The sequence below is a fragment of the Hemiscyllium ocellatum genome, chromosome 3, assembly GCF_020745735.1.
Source record: "Hemiscyllium ocellatum isolate sHemOce1 chromosome 3, sHemOce1.pat.X.cur, whole genome shotgun sequence".
Lineage (NCBI taxonomy): Eukaryota > Metazoa > Chordata > Chondrichthyes > Orectolobiformes > Hemiscylliidae > Hemiscyllium > Hemiscyllium ocellatum.
The window spans coordinates 125394743-125420656 of NC_083403.1; the positions used below are offsets into that span (position 1 = coordinate 125394743).

Genomic DNA, 25914 nt, shown 5'->3' on the forward strand with positions numbered 1-25914 from the left:
AGTTAATAGTCCAAATTTCTTTTACCGTTTTTAACTAATTTGACTTTGTAGCTTGCTCAAATGGCTTTAAAGTTTCTAAGTTATTCAAGTAACTATCTGTTTATTTTATTAAGAATAGCTTTAAAGACCAGATTTCCACCTTATCAAGTTTTTCCTAGTAGCACAGCCCTCTGCTCGATGCATGCTTGTACTTTAGTTTCAGTCAAGTTACAGGATCGATTTGGTCAAATTGGAGATGGGTGTACTCTTTATACGATGATATGGCAATGATGATGCCATTTTAGACCTCTATCACTATCACTACTCTGGAATGAGGAAAGTAATGCATTCAGTATAACCAAAAATTGCTTTCTCTCTGCTTCTGTCCTGACATTTTACAAGCCAATTCACGAAAAGATTAATGTGGTACATGTATACTGCTTAAGTAAGATGTGATTTCAAGATTATTATCTATTGCTCGGATTTTGCTTTTACTAATTAGAAATGAAGTTAGCATATTTAAAATTTTCAATGGCCTTGTGTGGCAAGTGCCAATTTATTTGACGACAGAAGGAGGAGACTGTGCAGGATTTGACTTGGCTTCGAGAGAAAGGTACATTGTTTAGCTCGCTGCATTACTCCATCCTGTGAAAAATGTCATTTTAGTCTGCCTGCAGATTATGTTCTGAACAGTTTTACTCAAAAAAGACTCAACATTTTTTCGCCTTCTGCTACTTTGTTCTGTAGTCCGATGATGATAATTACACAGAAGATAACCAGTCTGGCCTTTGAAATTCATGATGGTAAGCAAATATCAAGTTGTTTAATAAATTGTTTAACTGAATCTCATTTTGAATAAACTAAACTATCTATATATTTCTGTTTCTTGTTTATTTTTGCAGATTTAAAGTATAACTTTGAGTTGGTACAAGTCCTCCTCAGAACAAGAGTTCTGAAAAAGGGTCATGCCAGACTCTAAATATTAACTGTTTTTCTCTGTGTGCCACTGGACCCGCTGAGTTTCTCCACATTCAGTGTTTATCTCTTTCAAGATACTTTCCTTTTGCTCTCTCTCACCTCGACTCTATTATTTCTTGGACTATATCTGCACCAATAGTCCAGGGACACACACATTCAAAGAGGGTCTCTAGCAGCAGTGTTAACTTCAGACGTTTTCCAAGTATATCTCATGTATGATCACATATCTAGGACTTCCGCCAGTTCTGATGCAAGCATCCCAATATATGTCCTATCTCCAACGATCTTCACCTGGAGCTTGATAAATTATTTTTCAAAAAAATTACACCAGGTTAATTAAACAAAACTTGTTTTCACATACATGTTGACTACATTGATCAGCTTTCTAAATATATAATTCATTTGATTGTGTTCATGAGTAATTTTCTTAATGCCACCTGTCAACACTTGCCTGATTTCTGATTAATAGTGATGTTTGTATCCAAATTTGGTTTTCCTGTTTCACTTTAGTGTCTTAGTTTAGTTCATCTGAGCATTTGGAGAAGTATAAGTTGGTCTCAGAAAGCACAAAAACATCTGCATGGTACTTCATGCTTGATTAATCTGTTTAGTTGTTTTTTGAGGAGGTCACTAATATACAAACAGTAGGAAACTATAAAGTGATGGAGTTGACAAGTTTTTAACTACACTGAAAGAGTTCCTTCACCCATCTTGTATGGTACAGCATTTCAAGTGCTCATCTAAATACTATTTCAATATCTTGAGGGTTCCCATTTCTAGCACACTTTTTCGACAGTGAGTTCCACATTCCCACTGCCTCTGAGTGAAATGTGTTTCCTCAAATTCTCTCTGAACCATTGCTCCTTACCTTAAGATTGCCCCCACATAGTTGTTCATATAGATCTCACCAAAGGCATTTCATTAGGTTTCACACAGTTATTTACAAAATAAGAAGTCGTAACTGGAAGTCACACTCTGACATGGATTGGTAATTGGCTTTGGAGGTGGATGATTGCAGGATTATCTCTTAAATGGTGAGACATCGGAAATTATGGCTGTATAAAGTGTGAGGCCTAGGTGTCCTCATTATTAAGTCACTAAAGAGGCATCAAGATGTTATTTAGAAGGCTAGTGAAATGTTAGCCTGTATTGCAAAGGATTTAAGTACAAGACTAATGAAGGCCTGCTTCAGTTATACAGGAGCTTGCTTAGACTACACCTAGAGTACTGTGCACAGTTTTGGCCTCCTTATGTAAGGAAAGATATTACTGCCGTAGAGGGAGTCAAATGAAGGTTTACCGGACTTGCTCCCAAGATCACGGGACAGGCCTATGGCAAGAGATTGGACAAATACTTTCCAACCATAGTTTTCTAACCTCTTGCTATTTAAGAAATACTCTGTGCATCTGTTTCTCCGAACATGAAATGTATAACCTCCATGATTTATTTCCACATTCTATATTTACCTCCACCTTGCCCAATCGCTAAGTCTGTACAAATCCTCCTGAATCCTTCCTCACAACACATTCCTGCTTAGCTTTGTATCCTCTGCAAATTTGGAAATACTACTTTTAATTCCCATTGACAAATTATTGATCTATGTTGTGAACAGATGGTGCCCAAGAAGTGATCCGGTGGAACATTGTTAGTAACGGTCTACGGACATGAGAATAACTCGTTTTATTCTTACAATTTTCTGCCTGTTTTTAGATTGGATTAGATTCCCTACAGTTTGGAAACAGGCCCGCCAACCCTCCGAAGAGTAACCCACCCAGTCCCATTTCCTCTCTGACTAATGCAACTAACACTATGGGCAATTTAGCATGGCCAATTCACCTGACTTGCACATCTTTGGACTGTGGGAGGAAACCGCAGCACCGGAGGAAACCCACGCAGACACGGGGAGAATGTGCAAACTCCACAGACAGTTGCCCGAGGCTAGAATCGAACCTGGGACCTTGGTGCTGTGAGGTTAGCCAATCATTTAAGAATGTCAGATTCCTGATGAAGGGGCATATGCCTGAAACGTTGATTCTCCTGCTCCTTGGATGCTGCCTAGTCTGCTGTGCTTTTCCAGCAACACACTCTTGACTTTATGTATGTTAGTACATTATCTCCTATATGCACTTCAATTTTGCTAAGACCTTATTAAAAGTCTTCTGAAAATTCAATATGCTACATCCATTGCCCCATCCTGCCACCCTCACCCTTGTTGGCTTTGCTAATAATGTCTGAAAAAAAAATTCCAGGTTGCCAGAACATAGACTTTTCCATTTGAAAATCCATCCTGGCTGTGCCCGATCAGTTTAGTTTTTCTAATGTCCACTTATCATATCCTTTATGATAGATTCTCTCATGTTCTCTATAACTGATATAAGGCTGATGGGACTGTAATTCTCTGTTTGTTCCCCAGCCCCTTTCTTAGTGGGGTGACATTTACAAGAATCCTTCTGGAATTTCAGAATAATTTTATCAATACATTGACTATCTCCACAGTCATACCCTTCACCAGTTGAGGTTACAAAGAGCAAAGAAAATTTATAGTCCAGGAACAGGCCTTTCGGCCCTCCAAGCCTGAGCTGATCCAGATGTACTGTCTAAACCTGTAGGTCAATTCCTGAGCATTTGTATCCCTCTGCTCCCCACCTACTCATGCATCTGTCCAGACGCATCTTAAATGAATCTACCGTGCCTGCTGCTAGCAACGTGTTCCAAATGACGATCACCCTCTGTGTGAAGTACTTGCCAAGTGTATCCCCCTTAAACTTTCCTCCTCTCATTATTGAATCCTTCACCCTGGGAAAAAGCTTGTCTCTATCCACCCTGTCTATACCCTTCATGATTTTGTAAACCTCAATCAGGTCCCCCCTCAATCTCCTTTTTTCTAGTGAAAATAAACCTAACCTACTCAACCTCTCTTCATAGCTAGCATCTTCCATACCAGGCAACATCCTCGTAAACCTTCTTTGCACCCTCTCTAAAGCGTCCACATCCTTTTGGTAATGTGGCGACCAGAACTGTACACAGTATTCTAAATGTGGCCCAACCAATGTCTTGTACAATTTTAACATGACTTGCCAGCTGTTATACTCATAACCCATCCAATGAAGGTAAGCATACTATATGCCTTCTTGACCACTCTATCCACCTGTGCAGCAACCTTCAGGGTACAATGGATCTGCGCTCCCAGATCTCCCTGTCCATTAACTTTTCCCATGGCTCTTCCATCCATTGTATAATTCACTCTAGAATTAGACTTGTCTAAATGCATCACATCACATTTGTCTGGATTGAAAGCCATCTGCCACTTTTCCACTCAACTCTCCAGTCTATCTATATCCTCCTGTATTCTCTGACAGTCCCTTATGCTTTCTGCTACTCCACCAATCTTTGTGTCATGCCAATCTTTGTTACCATGAAGGACTCTCCTTCTCAACCTTTTCCCTCGCCTGAGGTCTGGTGGCCCTCAGGTTAAATCACCACTAGTCACTTCTCTCTGAGAGAGCAGCCCCTATGGTCTGAAAAGACCATAGCAACGTGACACCTCCTTCACCAGGGTGGAGTGATGCCTTAGTGATTAGTACTGTTGCCTCACCATGCCAGGGACCAGGTTTGATTCCAGCCTTGGGTAGCTGTCTGTGTGGAGTTTGCACATTCTCCCCATGTGTGTGCATTTCAACCAGGTGCTCTGGATTCCTCCCACAGTTCAAAGATGTGCATCTTATGTCGATTGGCCATGATAAATTGCACCCAAATGTTCAGGGAGATATAGGCTAGGTGGATTAGTCATGGTAAATGTGGGGTTGCAGGTTGGTTGGGATGCTGTTTGGAGGGTCATTGCTGACCCACCAGGTCAAATGGCCTGTTTCTGCACTGTAGAGACTCTGTGGACACTCTGGGATATAGACTCAGGTCCTGGAGACTTATCAACCTTCATTAAAGTCTCCTGTACAGTCGCCTTATTAATACTGATTACCTCTTAACCACTCATTCTTCCATGTCACTTGGACCTGTAACAGTTGGTGATTTCTTGTACCTTTCTTTATGAAAATAAATAAAATAAAAGTAATTATTTAGCTTCTCTGCTATTTCTATATTCCCCTTTCTAAATTCTGACTGCTTTTAATGGATCCACATTCATCTTAGCCAAGTGTTTCCTTTTTGTATATCTGTGGATGTTTTTACAGTTCATTTTTGTTTATTACATTTATGATGAATGAAAAAAATCCATGTTACAGATGTTCCGTTAAGAGGCACAGTAATTTATATAGGCAAAAGTGAGGATTGCAGACGCTGGAGATCAGAGTCAAGATTAGAGTGGTGCTGGAAAAGCACAGCAGGTCAGGCAGTATCTGAGGAGCAGGAAAATCGACATTTCAGGCATTCCTGATGAAGGGCTCCTGCCCGACAAGTCAATTTTCCTGCTCCTCTGATGCTGCCTGACCTGCTGTGCTTTTCCAGCACCACTCTAATCTTGACAGTAATTTATATAGACGAGAATATAAAGGGACAGACTAAGGCTATCTATCTTCCCCACTTTTATAGATGGGGTGGTGTAGCAAACTGACGTTGCATTTCTTTGCTCAACCCTTGACACCTCATATGTACGTACTGAAGGTTCACAATCTAAATGTCACTGGCTCTATTTTGTTGCCATAGTTTTCTATGCATTATTACATTACAAAGTGCACTAATTACAGGGTGTGTGTGGAGTGTTTCACAAGATACTTAAATTGCATAGTTTGTTTTTTAAAAGTAGTTCATTTTCTGATTACGCATGTTAGCAAGTCTCTTATTTTAACAAAATTGCACTTTTAAAACAGGATTTTAGCATGTGGTCTGGGCATTTACTTATACTGACTCACTTTTGAGATGATTGGTTTTTAACAGTGAAGCAATTCAACCTTGGCAGTACAATTATTCATTAATTATCAGTTGGGTTGTGTCTTGCATAGGCTTTCACTTGTAGTTTTAAGAATTATTTAGTCATCATGTTGCAAACTTAATGAATAGTTACATTTAAATATTTAGGCTAGGTTTTCTGCCCAGTGATTTTGAAAGAGTGGCAAATCTAGAACAATGGGACAGCTTACATCTGGTTTATGAAAGTTAAATTGTTGAGTACGTCTCTGGCTAGTTGATCCAGTGGTATTGTTCTCATTTTAGGGCTCTTGGGCAAAGTATGTCTAGTAAGGAAAGAAAACCTTTCAATATCTCTATTTCTTCCAATATTTTGTAAGTGATGGATGGGGTGAAGGCTTAGAGGTAGGAGGGCTGGAAATGCTATCAACACTGAGTTGCTGTGTTGCTTATCTGGAGGGGGTTTTCATTACAGGTTTCTGAACATCTGGGGGTTGGAAATAATGAATATGGAAGAAGTGCAAGAGATTGGAGAGTGGCAAATTTGCAACTCCATATAAGAAAGTGTGTAGGGATAGTCTTATCAACTGTAAGCCAGATAAATGATGTTAGGCTGAGTATGGTTTTAGAATCCGTAAATGTGGTGGGGGGTGGGGAATACTCAATGGGGCACCTGGAGAGGTTGCAGTTTGTTAGAGAGTCAGGTCAGATTATTAAAAGATGGATTGTGCTTGATAAATCTTGTTTGAATTTATTGAATTATCAGAAAATATTGAAGGAAATGCAGTGAAAATCCATACAAAAACTATTAACAAAATTGTGGCTCATTGTTTAGGAAAATCATTGCCAAGTTGGGTTTCAAAAATATGCTTTAGGAGACAAAACAGTGTCTTTATTTTCAGAATAAAATTTATACTTTCCCAAAAATCAATATTAGAATCATTGTCTTTTTATTGATGACTATAAGTCACTTTGGATATTGAAACAGAGTAAAATTTTAATATTTGCTGCTTGTACCAAACTTAAAGGTGTGGCAAAAAACATGGGTGGGGTGTGTGAAACTCTAATTGACTGCAACAGGACATAAGTAGAAATAGTGGAGTGTGCAGACAAGTGGCAGGTGACATTTCATAGATGGGTGAGTGATACATTTTGACAGAAAGCATACTGAGAGGCAACGTAGACTTAATAATGGAATGATGATAAAGTGTGCGTAGGGACATAGGAATCTGTAAGTACATGTGCAAGACAAAAGAGAGTGGAACTGCATATACGCTCAGATCTTTGAAATGGCAAGACATTGAGACAGTGATTAGCAGAGCACATGGGATCTTGGGCTTCATAAATGGAAGCGAAGAGTTCAAAAGAAAGGAAGTACAGCTCCGTAAGGCTGTTTCAGCATTTAATCGGAGCATGGCTGATCTGACATTCCTTAGGACCTCCTTCTTGACTTTTCCCTGTAATTCTTGATTCCCCTATTGATCAAGAATCTATGTCAGCCTTTAAATATATGTAAGGACCATACCCCACGGTTCTGTGGCAGGGATGTCCAAGGACACTCTCTTCTGAAAGAAGAAATTTTCTCCTCAGTCTTAAATTGGCACTCCTTTTGTTCTGAAACTATACCCTCTGGTTCCTATGATCTCCTATTCCATGAAAGTTCATGGAATAGTGTAGGTTTGATTGGCTTCAGATTGGTATGACAAGTCAGCGCAACATTTGGGGGCCGAAGGGCCTGTACTGCGCTGTAATGTTGTATATTCGATGAAAAAGGTGACACTTGGAGACAAAAAAAAAAGGCTTGAGTGGTACTTGAGTATCTAGTTGTTCATCATTTTGGATGCTTTCATATTTGGATTGAGCTGAAAAAAATTACAGCCGACATCTTACCATGTTGATGCATGATACCTGAGGCCATCAGGAATTACCACGTCTAAATAGGGCTAGTTTGTGCTGAATTTTAATTACTTTACCAGATCTTGGAGACAATATCAATATGGTTATCGTTTAAAAATTCTCTCAGCTAATGCAGAAGACTTTAAGCTGTTGGACAAAAGTGATTTCGTCACTTAGGCTTGTCTAATTTCATAACACATTGATGCTTGCAGCCAGAGCTAAATAAAAAGCTGTACAAAGATAATTAGAAGGACATAGTGGATGATTTGATTAACTAAATTCTCAAGTTCTTGGGTCACCACAACAGACTGAGAGAAGGTCACAAAACGTGAAACTTATTGCCAATTTCGAGTTCTAGCTCTTGAGGAATAATTAGGACTCTGGCCTCTTCCTACAACCAAATCTGCTTCTGATTGGAAGCAAATGCTTTCAGAGTTCTGATTTAATTAGGAGAGGTTTGGTCTTGGAGCTTTAGCATATTTTGAAAAGGAGGGCTAGTCTTGTAGCCCTGTCATCATTTGTTATAATAACTTCCTTTCCATTGAAAGAGATTTTGAACCATTCAGTTGAAGGAACCCAAATTTTACCAAGATGGCGAGAATTCCTTACATTCACCTTGTGTCCCTTGTCCAAACCTTAAATTTGTATCTCCTAGTTCTTGAACCACAACGTGAAAAGCTTTCTTTACCTATCTTCTAAATAAATCTCAATCTTGCACACCAACAGCCCATCTAAGTGGAGCATTTGCTGGGAAAGTTACATGTACACTGAAGCTGTGCTAACCACTGAGCCACCATGCCATCCCTTAAGACCCCTTACATCTATCACCTTACTTACAATCGCCATCACTTGAGTCGTAGTATCAGACAAAGTGAGGGGATAAAGGCTGATAGGTCCCCTTGCCCTGATGATTTGATTCATAGGATCCTAAAAGATGTAGGTACAGAAATAGCTAGATCAGTTGTAATTTTCTCAAAAAGCTTGGATTCTAGAATAGAAAGAGTTTAGAGGGATAAGGGCCAAGCACTGGCAAATGGTACCAGATTAGTTTAGGATATCTGATTAGCATGGACGAATTGGATAAAAGGGTCTGTTTCATGTTGTACACCTCTATGAATTTAAGTACCAGAGGATTAAAAAAACTGCCAATGTGACATTGCTCTTCAAAGAAAACATGAGGGATGCGAAAAACGCGTAACTATAGACCAATTAGCCTAATACCTATTGTTGGAAAAGTATTGCCATTAATTATTAAGGAGATAAAAGCAAAGCATTTGAAAATCACAATTGTATCAAGCAGGGTCAGCATAACTTCATTTAAGGACAATCGTGCCTAACTAATTAATTTATTAGCGTCAATCAGTGTGACCGAGGAGAACCAGTGGATGCGCTGTATGTGGACTTCCAGAAGGTGTTCCACAAGGTACCTCTCAAACAGTTAAGTTGTTAGATAAGCGCCCATAGCATTGGGGGAAGTATATTAGCACAAGTAGAGAATTGAAAAGTGGGCAGGAAACACCAAATGGGGATAAGAAGTTCTTCCTCAGTTTGGTGACCTGTGACACTCCTCCAGGATCAATATTGGAACCACAACTGTTTACAATACATATGGATGACTTCGAGAATGGAAGTGAATGTTCTGTAGCCAAATTCGCAGACAAAAAAGGCAGAAAAGACAAGTTGCGACTGGGACACAAATAGTTTACAGGGAAATATTGATTGGTTAAGTGAGCAATAAGTTAGCAAATGAAGTATAATGTGAAAAAAAAAGTGAACTTGTTCATTTTGGAAGACAGAACAGAATACTATTTACATGGGAGAAAAGCTACAATGCAAAGTCACTTGGCAGTACTTGTACATGAAACACAAAAGGTACACGTAGGTACAGCAAGTAATTAGGAAGGCTAATGGAATATTGGCCCTTATTTCAAGTGAATTGGCTATGAAAATTAATGTTTTACAACAACTGGACAAGATGTTGGTGAGACCACATCTGGAGCAGTCTTGGTCCCCTCATTTAAGGAAAGATGTTGCATTGGAAGCAGTTCAGATAAGGTTCAGTAGGATAGTCCCTGCTATGGAGGGATTGTCTTATAAGCAAAGGTTAAACAGGTTGGGACTATATTAGAATTCAGAAGAATAAGAGGTGATCTCTTTGAAACGTATAGGGTTCTTAAGGGGATTGACAGGGCAAATGCAGAAAGGATGTTTTCCCCATTCCATGTAGGAAATCTTTTCAGTAGGGATGAATTTCACTCTTAATGTTCTCAAAACAAAATATTATGAGCCAGTTAGCACTGTGTATAACTGCTCTCAGCTTACAAAGAGACTATTATCCAAAGCTCAAGATTTGTCATTCAGAACAGCTAACACTACTTGCCCTAAACTCTCGATTTGAGAAGATTGGATTTCTGTCTATCTGGAGTTAATTTGTGAGGTATTCTTGCTAATCTGAAAGATTTATTGTTATGATTGCTGAGAACATTTTTTTGGGAAGTGTCTAACGCAAAGAAATGCGCTGTCTCCTGGATAGTAATAGGTGTGCCGAATCACTAAGACAAGAAAACAATTGCCTGTCTGAGTAAGTGTTTTTGTTGCTACTGATCCTTAAACATTCTGAAACAATTCTTTGGATATTTTATAAATCTATGTTTTAAAATAGAAAATAGTATTGACATTTTTTGTGATAGCATAATTAGTCTTGGGAATTGTATTTGTTGGAATTATATTTGTTAGAACTAGCAATGTAAATAGAATATTCTTAATTATATGATTGTCAAACACTGTAATGGGGAATTGATGCTTAATATCATTTAGTTGCCTAAACTGGTCAAATATTTTATGGAGGCTGACCAGTAAAAATTTGCGAGTTCATTTCATTTTTCTTTCATGTAACTAAAGGAAATAATTTATTGAATTAAACTTAGATTGCTATAAAATGGATATGTGGTTACATACAAGGCTTTCTTAAAGTGATAACATACCTTCTTATTTTCTGTAGTTTCCAGTAGAAGGTCAAAGCAGAGCGATAATATCTCTTTATGAGCAATTTGGAATTAGTTCAGCACGATATGGTAATTGTCATAGTCTATGGATTTTCTTTGACCCTAGATTAATTGTTTTATTATATAATGTATGCTTTTTTTATGCATGCATGACATGCTGGTGGTTGTTGCATGTCAAAATAGAATGGTGCATGATTTCAATCCTACTTGAATTCACTTTTTGAAAGAGAGCTACATATGTGTAAATTGTTGAGAAGCTTCATTTAGCAGCTATGCTGTCAGTAGAAGCATTCTGCAGCACTTGAGCGCAAGAAGCTATGCTGAGTTAATTGAAGAATGAAGCTTGCATGATTGTTGCCACCAGCAAAATGAAAAATCATTCATATATATTCAGCTAAGATGGTTCATGGCTGAAGGTGGTTAATGAACAATGAGCAAAAATAGATGTATTAACTTAAATTTGTGACGTAAAAGAAATAAAATCCAATGCACAGCATGTTTAATTTTGTCAAGTTAGATGTCAGTCTATATTTTTTTTGTTTTAAATGAGTCTTCCAATCATGGGAAAGAGGAAATATCACCAGGTATTCAAGGCTTATCTGTCAATACAAGGCCTCATGTATGTCTGAGCCTCATATATACACATATGGAAAGATACTTATCGTTGGCATTCGTTTTGTTGATGCAGCTTTTTTTTAAATAGGATTAAGATCATTTGTATTAAAAGTAAAAGCTGTAAATTGTTTTTTCTTACACAAGTGTTGAAGCTGTAATTTTTTTTAAATTCACATCATTAATGCATCTTTTAACATCAGCCTTTTTATTTTTTTGTTTCTGTCCACATTGTAAAGTATAATTATTTATTCCGTATCCCAGTTCCCAGCTACTTTTGCAATTTTTGATTTGATTGAGTTAAAGTACTTTTCGATACATGTTTATCCGTCTCGTCTTCATCTGGTCCATTTCCGACTTTTCCCTTTCCTGACTTCACTGTTTTCCATTTCTTAGAATCGGCTGTCCACCACTATCCATTACAAGCCACTGAATCCCACAGCTAATTCAAATACACCACCTCATACTCTGCTTCCTACAAGTTCTCTCATTCTCCAAGTTATCCACCTTTGCATCTGTAGTTCCATCAATGTACTTCTGATTTGACTTCTTTCCTGTATTGTGGTTGTCAGGGACCTCAGCTGTGTCTGATTGATCTCTTCTACTTTTTCCTCCTCCATCCCAGAACAAAGATAGGGTTTTCTTTGATCTCACTTTCCATCTTGCTAGTCTCCACTCTTAAAAGATCATACTCTTCTGTTTTCCACCGTCTCCGGGGATGCCAGCATTGAACAAATGGCTGCCTCCCTATGCTGTCAGCGTTCCACAGGGACTATTCCCTCAGTGACACCTTTGTATTCTCCTAATATGATCCACTTTAGTTCTTATGTCATTTATGTTTTTGTGCTCATAGACTATCAGCTGAGCTGTATTGGTCATGTCAATCGATTCATCAAACTACAGTGAGCAGCATTACAGTCATTCAGATTATAATTGCTGAAAAGATTCTTTGGACAAATGTTTGACTCTGTGGAAGTGCCAAATGACATGCTCTGGATTGCATTTTTCTTTTGCTTTTAGTCTTTGAATAAAAAACAGTCACAATTATTGCTTTGATTAGTTCACCATCTGTATATAATTTTTTTTTGTTTTCTCAGAAGATTCCAAACTTGAAATCCAGCTTCAGTGCAGGCTTAGCCTTTTGTTGTTGGTTAAGGATAAAATGACTGAGCTTTCAAAACAGCCTTCTGCTCATCAACTTTCTTTGTCCAAAGCATACTGTTCAGAGAAAACCTCACATGAATTTACTGCACAACATGGTGTAATTCTTTTTTTTAACTTACCAATATATATTAGAGACATGCAATGTAAATGTCTTGCCTTTTACAGTTGTGAACATCAATTTATTTTCCCATTCCATGTGGAAATTGTACATTTCTGGTTCCTTTGTTTTAGATGGCCCAGTTTCAAAGCTCATCATTATTGCTGGAGGCATGGAAGGTCATTTCTGTGGTTGCAATTTATTTCCAGGCTACCGGTTAGCTTGCATCGCTCTGATATCTGATTTGAATGTGGCATCACGCCCCATAACATTTCTTCTTATGTGGAAGCAGCTGAAAAAGAAAAATGCAGGGCGAAAGAGAATGAGTAGAGGAATGGGCCTAGCTGAACTGCTCCGCAAGCACATGATGGGCTAATTTGACTCCTGTGTATCTAGTGCTGTAATATATTGGCATCAGTTACTAGTACACCTCTTCATTTGGAAGCACTAGCTTTTGCAGTGCTGCTCCTTCAGGTGATTGTGATAGCCACCTGATGAAGGAGCAGCGCTTTGAAAGCTAGTGCTTCCAAATAAACCTGTTGGACTATAACCTAGTGCTGTGTGATTTTCAGCTTTGTACATCCCAGTCCGATACCGGCATCTCCAAATTATGACCTCTTCATTTGTTTGCATTGGCAAGACAAAGTTAGATTTACCCTGCAATGATAGTCCATGTACACCAAACTGAAACACAATGCACTAACCTGCCAAGATCTGTTAGGAGATTGCATTTTTCTTAGCTATGCAGCTTTCAGAAGCAGAAGTGGCATGACAATTCATATACGTGCAAGGGAGGGATTGTTTTTGCCTTCATCACAGACTTTGTTTCCTGGTTGCCATTTCCATAACTCTCCATGGCAGCTGCCTGCATCTGAGTCAGGCCATTCACAACCTTGATGTTCTGTTTGACCTCAGTGGAGTTCAGAACAATATACCTGCTTCACCACTAAGACTGCTCACTTTATATTAATATAACGGCTACACTTCTGTTGAACCCTCAATTAGGCCTTAAGCTATTCCAGTGCATTCCTGGCCAGTATTCTACTCTGCATAAATCTTGTGATCATTCAAAATTCTGTCTATATCTTAGCTGTTTTCAAGCCTTAGTCACCATTGTGCTCAGTGGCCTACTGGTCTAGCAACCCCTGAGTTTTAAGATCCTCATTCTTGTTTCCAAATCCAACCATGAAATTGCTCTGTATCAGTGTTCCCACTTAGCTGCTTGGCTGCTCAAAGGTTTCACGCACACCAATCGGTGTGACTTTTGATTCGGGAAGTCACAGCAGTGCGCTGAACTCCAGTTCACACAGCAGCAGAAACATTATATACACTGTAGCTCTTTCAGGTATCCATGTCTCCAAGATCTCTGCATTGCTTCAATTTTGGTATTTTGTGCTTTCCTGATCGTCACAACATTGGCAAGCATCCTTTCAAATGTCTTCCCTATACGATCTGGAATTTACTTCTACTTGTCTATGCTTCCCTCCTCTTCAGGATGCTCCTTAAAAGCAAATGTTTTGATTGAAGCTTTGGTTCTTTTTCCTGATGACTTGTGTCAATTATTTTTCTGACATATTGCTATTAAATATCTTCAGACCTTGGAGTGCAGGTTCAAAGCTCCCTGAAAGTGGAGTCACAGGTAAATAGGATAGTGAAGAAGGCATTTGGCATGCTTTTCTTTATTGGGAGTATTGAGTACTGGAGTCGGGAGGTCATGTTGCGGCTGTATAGGACATTGGTTAGGCCACTGTTGGAATATTGCGTGCAATTCTGGTCTCCTTCCTATCGGAAGGGTGTTGTGAAACTTGTAAAAGTTCAGAAAAGATTTACAAGGATGTTACCAGGGTTGGAGGATTTGAGCTGTAGGGAGAGGCTGAAAAGGCTGGGGCTGTTTTCCCTGGAGCGTTGGAGGCTGAGGGGGTGACCTTAAAAGAGGTTTACAAAATCATGAGGGGCATGGATATAGTAAATAGGCAAAGTCTTTTCCCAGGGGTCAGGGAGTCCAGAACTAGAGGGCATAGGTTTAGTGTGCGAGGGGAAAGATATAAGAGAGACTTTTTCACACAGAGGGTGGTACGTGTATAGAATAAGCTGCCAGATGAAGTGGTGGAGGTTGGTACAATTGCAACATTTAAGAGGTATTTGGATGGGTATATGAATAGGAAGGGTTTGGATGGATATGGGCCAGGTGCTGGCAAGTGGGACTAGATTGGGTTGGGATATCTGGTTGGCATGGACAGGTTGGACCGAAGGATCTGTACATCTCTATGACTCTACGTATTGCTGTGCTAAAAATCAATACAAGTTGATTTTCATTTTTGTACAAATACAAGCCTTTCTTTATCCTGCCAAGTGGCAAAACATTCAGCCAATTATGTCCTACTTTCTGCAACTTTGTAAATTTTTTTTCTCTTTGCCTTGAATAACCCTTCTGAAAAACGTATTTTGAATGAAACTTTTTATTGTCCCACAGTGAATTGGTGTTTTTTGCTTGTTCCCAAAGGGTTTTAAGCTTCTGCATTATTCATTCTGTATAAATGCCATAAATAGTTTATTTGGATGGTGAGAAGGAAGGGAACATGGGTGTATGTGCATTCTTTAATAGCAATCATTCTTGTACATAAATGCAAAATATTTGATTTGTCCATTAATTTTTCACATTGCTTTGCTTTGTTAACTATGCCTGGTGGGAGTGTAGCTTTTAATATTGAGTTGTGCTTTGTAATTTGGAAGAATTGAGAAGCAAAACTTGGAAAAATTTAAATAATGAGCACTCTCGGCTATATTGAGGCAATTTTCCAAATCCACCCTTCTGGCAAATTATTTTGAATGTTTAACATTGGTTTTGATAGTTAGATAGGAAAATATTTGCATTTAAATTACAAATCATTCATAAAATTTAAATTATTTCTGAAACCTAATTTATTAGTTCTCTCCTTGGGTTGGTGGGGGAGGGGAGCAGTGCGGTGCTAGAGGGCCAGGCCATGGGAGCATTCAAGCCCTAAAATTCTTGAACACTATATTGTGTCCGCAGGGCTGCAGGGTCCCCAAGCGGAAAGTGACATCTCGAGTGTTCTTCCAGATAGTGCTGAGCTTTGCTGGAACACTGCAGCAAGCCTCAGACAGAGATGTTGGCCAGTGAACAGGGTGGTGTTGAAGTGGAAGCACACAGAGCCTTTTTTTGTTTGAAGGCAGAACGGGGATGTTCTACGAAGTGGTCATCCACTTTATCCTTCATTTCTCCAATGTAGAGGAGACCACATTGTGAGCAGCAAATGCAGTAAATTTGGCTGTGTGAAATGTAGGAAGAGGGCTGTTTCACGTGGAAGATATGTTTGGGCCCTCATATTTGAGCTGTGGTGGTGGGATGGGGGGAGGGGGGCACTAATATTCATTGAAAATCCACCTAATCCCACAGCTACCTGGACTATACATCACATCCTGCTCCCTGTAAAGTCCCCTACCACACACACCAGGCTTTGTTATCTCACAGTCTGCCATTTCACACTACCTATTGTTAGCCACTAACAGTCTCCATTAACAGCTATTCACCCTCAAAATCAAATCATTATCCACTCCCTTGTTTCTCCAATTGTTCTCCTCTCTCTTTGGGCTCTATCCCTACCTACCATTTACTCCTCACACCCTCCTCCCAATATCTTCTGCATATAAACTGATATTTCCTAGCTACTATCAGTTGGGAGGAAAGGTCACCAGACCCGAAATGTTAACTCTGATTTCTGTTCGTAGATGCTGCCAGACCTGCTGAGCTTTTCCAGTAACTTCTGTTTTTGTACCTATATTGGGAAGTGTGATGGGAATAGAGCAACGTCTTTTCCCTGGATTGGGGGAGTCCAGAGCTAGTGAGTATAGGTTTAGGGTGAGAGGGGAAAAGTTTAAAAGGCACCTAAGGAGCAACCTTTTCATGCAGAGGGTGGTATGTATATGGAAATATTGGAGGCTAGTATACTTGCAGCATTTCAAAGGCATCTGGGTGGGTATGTGAATAGGAAGGGTTTAGAGGGATATGGGTAAAAAATGAGGTCTGCAGATGCTGGAGATCACAGTTGAAAATGTGTTGCTGGTTAAAACACAGCAGGTTAGGCAGCATCCAAGGAATAGGAAATTCGACGTTTCGGGCATAAGGCATTCCATCATTCCTGATGAAGGGCTTATGCCTGAAACGTCGAATTTCCTATTCCTTGGATGCTGCCTAATCTGCTGTGCTTTAACCAGCAACACATTTTCAGCTTTAGAGGGATATGGGCCATGTACAGGCAAATGGGACTAGATTATTTTAAGATATCTAGTCAGCAGGGACAAGTTGGACCGAAGGGTCTGTTTTAGTGTTGTACGTCTCTATGAATCTATAATGACTCAGAGTCACACTCTTGATTCCAATCAGTGTCTTGGACATTCCTGAAAATCTTTGACCTAATATGGTCACAAGGTCAAGGCTATGTTGTTCCAAAGGAAATTGCTTATTACTGATTAGTATTTAGTGACATTTTGGTTTGTATTAATTTCCTCTATCATTTATAAGTTTTTTTTTCCCTGAAGTGGTCTGACAAAACTTCTTTTTTGGCTTATCAAACATAGTGCTCAAATCTCTGCCAGTTACGGACTTAGGAACAGAATATGAAGTCACTGCATTTATGAAGTATCTGTTCAGAAATGACATTCCATTTCCCTAATTGTGCAGCACCAGGACCCAAAATCTTAACATGTGGCACACTGAAATATTCAGATTTTGGTTGAAGCTTTTCATCTTGAGTTCAGGCTGACAAATGCAAGAATGCCAAATTTCAAATGATTACAACAACTTATCCTAAAAGGAAAGAGCGTGCTGATTGGTTGGCAAATTGTTTCTAGTTGGCCAAGGCATTGCAATTGGGAAAGTAATGTCTGCTCAGATGACGAACATGATAGACACCTGAAAGTGCTCGAGGATGCCCTCAAGAACAGGATGCGACACTCAATTCATTGACTGCCAGTTCTGATGTGCCACAGTGAGAAACCATAATGACCTCAGGAGACAGACACTGGCTGCAACCGATTTAGGGTACCCCTCGTTGTCCAGTACTTCCCGGGAGCCAAAAAACTATCCCATGTTCTTCGCAGCCTGCAATACCTTATCGATGAGGATGAGCACCTCCCTAAGGACTTCCCCATGCCTCCACTTCCCTCCTTTTAAACAACCACCAAACCTTAAACAGATCATTGTTCGCAGCAAACTGCCCACCCTTCAGGACAACATGGACCACAACACCGTGCAACCCTGTCACGGCAGCCACTGCAAGATGTGTCAGAGTGTTGACACGCATACCACCATTACATGTGGGAACCCCAACCACGATGTATGCAGCAGGTATTCTTGTGACTTGGCCAACATTGTCTATCTCATACACTGCAGGCAAGGTTGCTCTGAGGCATAGTACATTGGCAAGACCAAGCAGATGCTACAACAATGGATGAATAGACACGGCACAATCGCCAGTCAGGAGTGTTCCCTCCTAGTCAGGGAACACTGCAGCAGTCCAGGACGTTCAGTCTCGGACCTTCGGGTGATCTTTCTCCAAGGCAGACTTTGGGACAATCAACAACGCAAAGTGACCAAGCAGAGGCTGATAGCCAAGTTTGATACCCATGGGTATGGCCTCCAACCAGGATCTTGGGTTCATGTCTCACTACAGGTGACCCCACTACATTATGCTCTCTCTCTCGTGCATGCACGCATACACACTTACGTACTGTGTCACTCATGTAGACCCCACACAAACACTCTCTCCATAAGCACACATGCAGCCCCTGCACTCTCATGCACGCATGCACCCTCTTACAGGCTTATACCCATCACATTCTCACACACACTTGACCAAGCTTGCACGCGTGAGTGTATATGAATGTGTGTATGTGCACACTCACTCACTCACACTGTCTCTCCTGCACGCGCACACAGAAGTTTATGGGGTGAATTTATATTTGCAGAATTACATTTTATTTTGCTCAAAAACTGGACAGGGGCATGTAAGATTCTGTAAGTCCAACTTTAGAACCAGTCTCACTCAACATTGGGACACAGATAGACTTTTTAAGGCATTCTGGGCTGAGATGGCACCTTGGGCGGCACTGTGGCACAGTGGTTAGCACTGCTGCCTCACAGCGCCTGAGACCCGGGTTCAATTCCCGACTCAGGCGACTGACTGGAGTTTGCACGTTCTCCCCTTGTCTGCGTGGGTTTCCTCCGGGTGCTCCAGTTTCCTTCCACTGTCCAAAGATGTGCGGGTCAGGTGAATTGGCCATACTAAATTGCCCGTAGTGTTAGGTAAGGGGTAAATGTAGGGGTATGGATGGGTTGTGCTTCGGCGGGTCAGTGTGGACTTGTTGGGCCGAAGGGCCTGTTTCCACACTGTAAGTAATCTAATCTATTGTTAGGGAAGCTAAAGCTATTTTGAGAACGTAACTTAAAATGAGTTCTGGGGTTTACATATTGAAGAACTGGAACTAACCTACGCCATTCTAAAAGACCAAAGACTTGATCTGAATGTATTTAATATATCATTACAGCTCGATGACACTGTAACGCTTTTGCTATAAATTGTATGTCTTATGGTCTTGTTCTCCACAACCACCTGATGAAAGAGCAGTGCTCCGAAAGCTAATGCTTCCAAAAAAACCTTTTGGACTATAACCTGGTGTTGTGATTTTTAACTTTGTCCACCCCCAGTCCAACACCGGCACCTCCAAATCAGGAAGGTAATAGGCAACTTTACATTCTGAGCTCTCTGATAATTCCAAGCTACAAGATTTGAAAGTTTTCCTTTTGTTTGCAGAGAATGGATTCCTGTGTATGAATGTATGTTGCTTCAAACATGTACAAGTGAGCTACATTTTGAGCTTGACTGAGACTGAGACCCCACCACCAAGGATATATTTCCCTCCCCTCCCCTATCAGCGTTCCGCAAGGACCACTCCCTTCGTGACTCCCTCGTCAGATCCACACCCCCCACCAACCCAACCTCCACCCCCGGCACCTTCCCCTGCAACCGCAGGAAATGTAAAACTTGCGCCCACACCTCCACACTCACTTCCCTCCAAGGCCCCAAGGGATCCTTCCATATCTGCCACAAGTTCACCTGTACCTCCACACACATCATCTATTGCATCCGCTGCACCCGATGTGGCCTCCTCTAAATTGGTGAGACAGGCCGCTTACTTGCGGAACGCTTCAGAGAACACCTCCGGGCCGCCCGAACCAACCAACCCAATCACCCCGTGGCTCAACACTTTAACTCTCCCTCCCACTCCACCGAGGACATGCAGGTCCTTGGACTCCTCCACCGGCAGAACACAACTACACGACGGCTGGAGGAGGAGCGCCTCATCTTCCGCCTGGGAACCCTCCAACCACAAGGTATGAATTCGGATTTCTCCAGCTTCCTCATTTCCCCTCCCCCCACCTTGTCTCAGTCGGTTCCCTTAACTCAGCACCGCCCTCCTAACCTGCAATCCTCTTCCTGACCTCTCCGCCCCCACCCCACTCCGGCCTATCACCCTCACCTTGACCTCCTTCCACCTATCCCACCTCCATCGCCCCTCCCCCTAGTCCCTCCTCCCTACCTTTTATCTTAGCCTGCTTGGCGCTCTCTCTCTTATTCCTGATGAAGGGCTTATGCTCGAAACGTCGAATTCTCTATTCCTGAGATGCTGCCTGGCCTGCTGTGCTTTGACCAGCAACACATTTGCAGCTGTGATCTCCAGCATCTGCAGACCTCATTTTTTACTGAGACTGTAGTTAGGCAGCCTATGGTTGCAAAATCAAAAGCAACGTTTATTGTGAAATTTGATTGCTCAGTTGGGCATCACTGGCTGAACAAGTCTGAATGCACAAATAGCTCTACTGAAAACCAATTTAAGATTCTGTAGCTCATAACATGGGTTTGTTTACACTACAAGAGACCTAAACCATCTTCTAGAATCTGTCGTCTGCAAACGGAAGGAAGATGTTCGAGCCTTCTTTTCCCTGTTGCTTTCTCCAGGGCAACATTTTGACCAATCAGAATCAACATTCCTCTTCTCTCCTGCACTTTTCAAAAAAATGACTGTGTGGTCATGTGAAATTTGATGTTCTTGTTGGTTCTGATGAATGCAAGATGATAAGCTTTAGCTACATTTCACTCTCATCAGCAGTTTAGCCTTTTGTGGGGAATAAAAGTCCACAATTGATTCCCTTCATGTAGGAGTGATTATTTGGTGAAAGGATGTTTATGGTTTAAAACTCAAGTCCGAGAAGATCATGCACAGTCATTTGCTAAAGAGTATGCTTGTCCTCCTAGAACCCATGACCAGTGGTACAGAGTTTCTTATGTGCTCTTGTGTTGCTGATGCGCCCAATCCTCGAGCTGCATCTCTGATCATACATTCAATAAGTGTTCAACAAATCCCAGGAAATGGGATTGGTCCTTGTCCCTTAAATCCTTTTTCAAGTTCCTTTTCTGCATTTCCTCTTTTTGGTGGGTGTTGTCAGAGAATTGTCCCTTTTGTAAAGGTATTTGCTCTAAGTCGGTTTCTTCTGAATGACCGATGTTGCATACCTTGATGGAAGTTTTTAGGGAGTCTTTGAAATCCTTCTATTATCTTTCTCTCATTCAAGTGCCTTCCTTGAGGTGGGCAAAAATGATTAACTTTGGCAGTTGGAGCTCCCATCCTCTGTACATGACAATAGGAGAAATCTTAGGGCTGATGACACACTTCCCTGCTTGACCTCAAAGGATTCTGTCATTTTGTTGGTGAGGATCATTGCCAGCATCTTGTATTGGAGGAGATTGAGGATATTGATGAATTTCACTGGACAGCCAGCCTTTGACATGGTCTTCTATAGCACTTTCCAATTAACTGAGTCAAAAGCCTTGGTCAGTTTGAAGACTGTGTAGAGTGGTTGGTGTTCCTGGCATTTTCCTTGAAAGCCCAGCAGTGATGGAGAGTAGAAAGATTCCTCAGTGGTTCTCACAGCATCCCAATTTGTCTCCTTTCTTGAAAATGGTGGAAAATGGCGAGCAGGGATTTCTTCTTCGTCCCAGATTTTCTGGAGCAGTTGATGGAGATGACAACCAAGTTGTGCTTCTCCAAGTTTGAAAATCTCTGCTGGTATCCCTTCGACTCCTGTGGCTTTTCAGTTGTTTTTGTGTCTAATGGCAGCTTCAACATCTGGCACATAAGGTCAAAGTGCAAGATCATCTTTGGGGAGTTGAGGATTTCCTCAAACCTGTCATCATTGCTGATTGTGTCCCCATTTAGGAATTCTTTTTGAAGTGTTCTCTCCATTGGAAACTGATGTTTTCTATGCAACTTAAAAAGGTTCCATCCTGACTCCACATCAGATGAAAGCCAAGATGTTGGGTCCATGTATTGCCTTGCTGGCACTGAAGAAAACCCAGGTGCAGTGCTTGTCAGCCATAAGTTGCAACTATTAAGTTTTCTCATTGCTACTTATTTGAAAAAATCACTTGAAATTAGGTCCTGTGCTAATGACACAAATCTGTTTGAATTTTAGTATGCAGCTTTGGTCCTGGTACTGATCACCACCAAAATTTAAACATTTTCGAACCTGCAGCAACCATCTACCATTCAGCATTTGGGTGTTGATTGAATGCCGCCCAGATGTTTCATTTCAAAACCTCATCTGGGAGCCCCTGAACCTCAAGTATGTACAGGAGTTATTGAAAATCACCACTGTAGAGATTTCCCTCCTGTGGAGAGAAAGCAGAGTTGACGTTTCAGGTTCAGTGACTCGGGTTCTAAAATTGGGTCTGGTGTTCTGAAGAAGGGTCACTGGACCTGAAATGTTAATTCTGATTTCTCTCCACAAATGCTAAAAAACCAGCTGAGTTTTTCCAGCAATGTCTGAAATTTATGACTATCTGCTTACTGAGGAGGTTTTCAAATTGGTCATCTTTTGTTGATACCAGTAGGGTTAATAAGGTAGATTTGAGAAATTTCTACATGTTTTAGAAAAAAATTAAATCCCTGAAATGTTGATTACTGTATACCAATGAAACCAGCAACTAGATCAGTATTGTTCGTCTTTCTCATAAACAAAAACTCCTCTTTATTTCCAGCTTTTAAAATAAAATGTCACCATATTCCCATTTCTGTATTCTAACATTATTTTCCTCTGTAAAGAAGAGCAAAACTGGGCATCATCATTGTGCTGGGGTATGGGAAATTTGTGAATATTCAAAATGTAATTTAATTTTAACTTGAACTACAATGTGCAGTGAGAATTGTGCCTGGTTCTTGATTGCACCTAAGACCTTTTGATTCCGTTTTTAGTTTTCATGGTTTTTGTATGAAGAGGGCTTTTAAAGAAGCAGGATGGCTATGTTCTGCAATTTTCTTGGGCCCTGAATATATGTGAATTTTGTTTTGTTTTACATTTTTAAAAATGTTCTTCCATATGCCAATGCCATTTGCAGGAATATGGGTATGTTATTTTTCAGCAAGATTGATGTAAATACTGATACAATTGTCACTGTTTCTAATGATCCATGAAATTCTGGTCAAATGTATATTTTATATGACTTTAATATATCACGAGTTGTCTTGGATTGCTTTTGTCTCTATCATGCACTGATATTAATGGGTGTCAAGTGTTTCTTTGTTAATTAGTTCATCTACATCTGTCTTAGGAATGGCAAGAAAAGAAGAGCATCTGACACCGGTTCAAAAATCCTTAGCTGTTCGGTAAGTGGCTGCAGTACTAGTTTTTCCAGTTTTGAGCAACTATTGTTAATGTTGGTTATGAAATACGCATGATTCCTTTGCCAGAATAGTTACTGTTTCTTACAACATGGAGGAAACCTATGCATATCTTGCTGGAAGTGATGTTTACACTTAATGCCCAATAAGAGAAATTATGCATTGATTCTAATTCATAGGGGTACAATAAGATATGGAGAAAGTGAGGACTGCAGATGCTGGAGATCAAAGTCTAGACTGTGGTGCTGGAAAAGCACAGCAGGTCAGGCAGCATCCGAGGAGCAGGAAAATTGATGTTTTGGGCAAGAGCCCTTCATCAGGAATGAAGGAAGGGAGCTGAGGGGAAGAAGGCATAAATAAGGGGTGTGGGGACTGGGAGAAGATAGATGAGAGTGTGGTAGGTAGACTGAGGTGGGGGTAATGGTGATAGGTCAGAGAGGAGGGTGGGGCAGATATGTGGGATGGAAGATTGACAGGTCACGAGGTGGTGCCGATTTGGAAGGTTGGAAATAGGATAAGGTAGGAGGAGGAGAAATGAGGAAACTGTTGATACTATGTGGTTGGAGGGTCCCAAGTGAAAGGTGAGGCATTCTTTCCCCAGAAATCAGGTGGTTAGTGTGTGGTGATGGAGGAGGCCCAGGACTGCATGTCCTTGGGGGAGTGGGGGGGGGGGGGGGGGGTTGAAGTGTTCGGCCATGGGTTCGTTGGTGCAGGTGTCCCAGGGATGTTCTCTGCATCATCCTGCAAGTAGGAGATCACATTGGGAGCAACAGATACAGTAAATAATGTGTGGGAGTGCAGGTAAAACTCTGATGGATGTGGAAGGCTCCTCTGGGGCCTTGGATGGAGATGTGGATGCAGGTTTTGCAATTCCTGAGCTGGCAGAGGAAGGTGCTGGGAGGGTGGGTTGTTGGGGCGTGTGGACCCAACGAGAACCACAGAGGGAATGGTCTTAAAGGAAAGGGGATAGGGGAGGGGAGGGAAATTATATCTCTGGTGGTGGGGTCCATTTGTAGGTGCTGGAAATGGTGAAGGATGATGCAATGTATATGGAGATTGGTAGGGTGGAAGGTGAGGACCGGGGTTTTCTGTTCTTGTTGCGGTTGGAGGGCTAGGGTTCGAGGGCAGAGATGCAGAAAGTGGATGAGATGCACTGGAAGGCATTGTTGACCACCTGGGAGGGGAATTCACAGTCTTTGGAGAAAGAAGCCATCTGATGTGTTCTGTGGTGGAATTGTTCCTCCTGGGAACAGATGTGGCAGCGGCGGAGGATTTGGGAATAAGGGAATGGCCTTTTTACAGGAATAGGATGGGAGGAAATGTAATCCAAGTAGCTATGGGAGTCAGTGTGATTGTAGAAGATGTCAATCTGTCACCATTGATGAGATGGGAGAGGTCCAGGAACAGGAGGGAGGTGTCTGAGATGGTCCAGATGAACTTAAGGTCCGGGTGGAATATGTATGCCATTGGTATTTGATTTGAACAGTCACATAAGCGTGTTTAAAATACGTTAAAATGATTTCACTGTCCTAGCACTGCAGCTGCTTAAGTTAATAACTTTCTTCAAATACTGAAGAAAAGCTGAGTTGTCTGCATATATTTTCATGTATGCACAAGTTCTGCTTTACTGAATCATAAAAATATATTACAAATAAGTTCACAGTTTAGACCAACGTACAGATAGTGGTACAGAATTTTTATCTTGCCTTTTAGGTTTTGTTTTCTTCTTTCTCTCCTCCCATTTATACAGCCAGCCAGGTTTTGGCATTCCTCATTTTTTTTTTTGTCTGTTCACGGGAATTGTACTTGAACTGTCTTCAGAAGTTTCTGAACATCAGGTGTCCTAGGCCCAACCATCTTCAGCTGCTTCATCATTGACTTTCTCTCTATCATAAGGTCAGAAATGGGAATGTTTGCTGATTGTGCAACACCATTCATGATCCTTCAGATACTGAAGTGGTCCATATTCAGATGCGTTAAGACCTGGACAATGTTCAAGCTTGGGCTGACAAGTAACATTTGTGCCATTGACCTTTTGACATTCAATGATGTTACCATCACAAACTATATCTTGGGGGTTACCACTAACCAGAAACTCAACTAGACTCGTCATATAAAATATACTGTCTACAAGAGCAAGTCAGAGGTTTGGAATAGTGCAGCAAGTAACTCACCACTGAATCCCCAAAGCCTGTCCACTATCTACAAGGCACAAGTCAGGAGTGTGATGGAATACTCCCCAATTGCTTGGTGAGTACAGCTCCAACACCATTCAGGACAAGGCACCGTTTTTGTTTTTGGCACCTCACCTCAAAATATCCACTCACTCCACCATTGACACTCAACACACACTGCTGCTATAGTCTACAAGATACAATATGGGCGGCACGGTGGCACAGTGGTTAGCACTGCTGCCTCACAGTGCCAGAGACCCGGGTTCAATTCCCGACTCGGGCGACTGACTGTGTGGAGTTTGCACATTCTCCCCGTGTCTGCGTGGGTTTCCTCCAGGTGCTCCGGTTTCAAAGATGCTAAATTGCCCGTAGTGTGAGGTAAAAGGGGTAA

The 25914-nt window shown here is 41.1% G+C and overlaps 1 protein-coding gene across 1 annotated transcript in view; it reads left to right on the forward strand.

The window, feature by feature from the left end:
- Positions 1 to 25914, forward strand: part of mboat2b (membrane bound O-acyltransferase domain containing 2b) — a 131226-nt gene that overhangs the window by 76593 nt on the left and 28719 nt on the right. Inside the window, exons 5-6 of the mRNA XM_060853228.1 lie at positions 727 to 782; positions 23280 to 23334. Coding sequence (XP_060709211.1) covers positions 727 to 782; positions 23280 to 23334 — 111 coding nt within the window. The remainder of the gene's footprint in view (positions 1 to 726; positions 783 to 23279; positions 23335 to 25914) is intronic.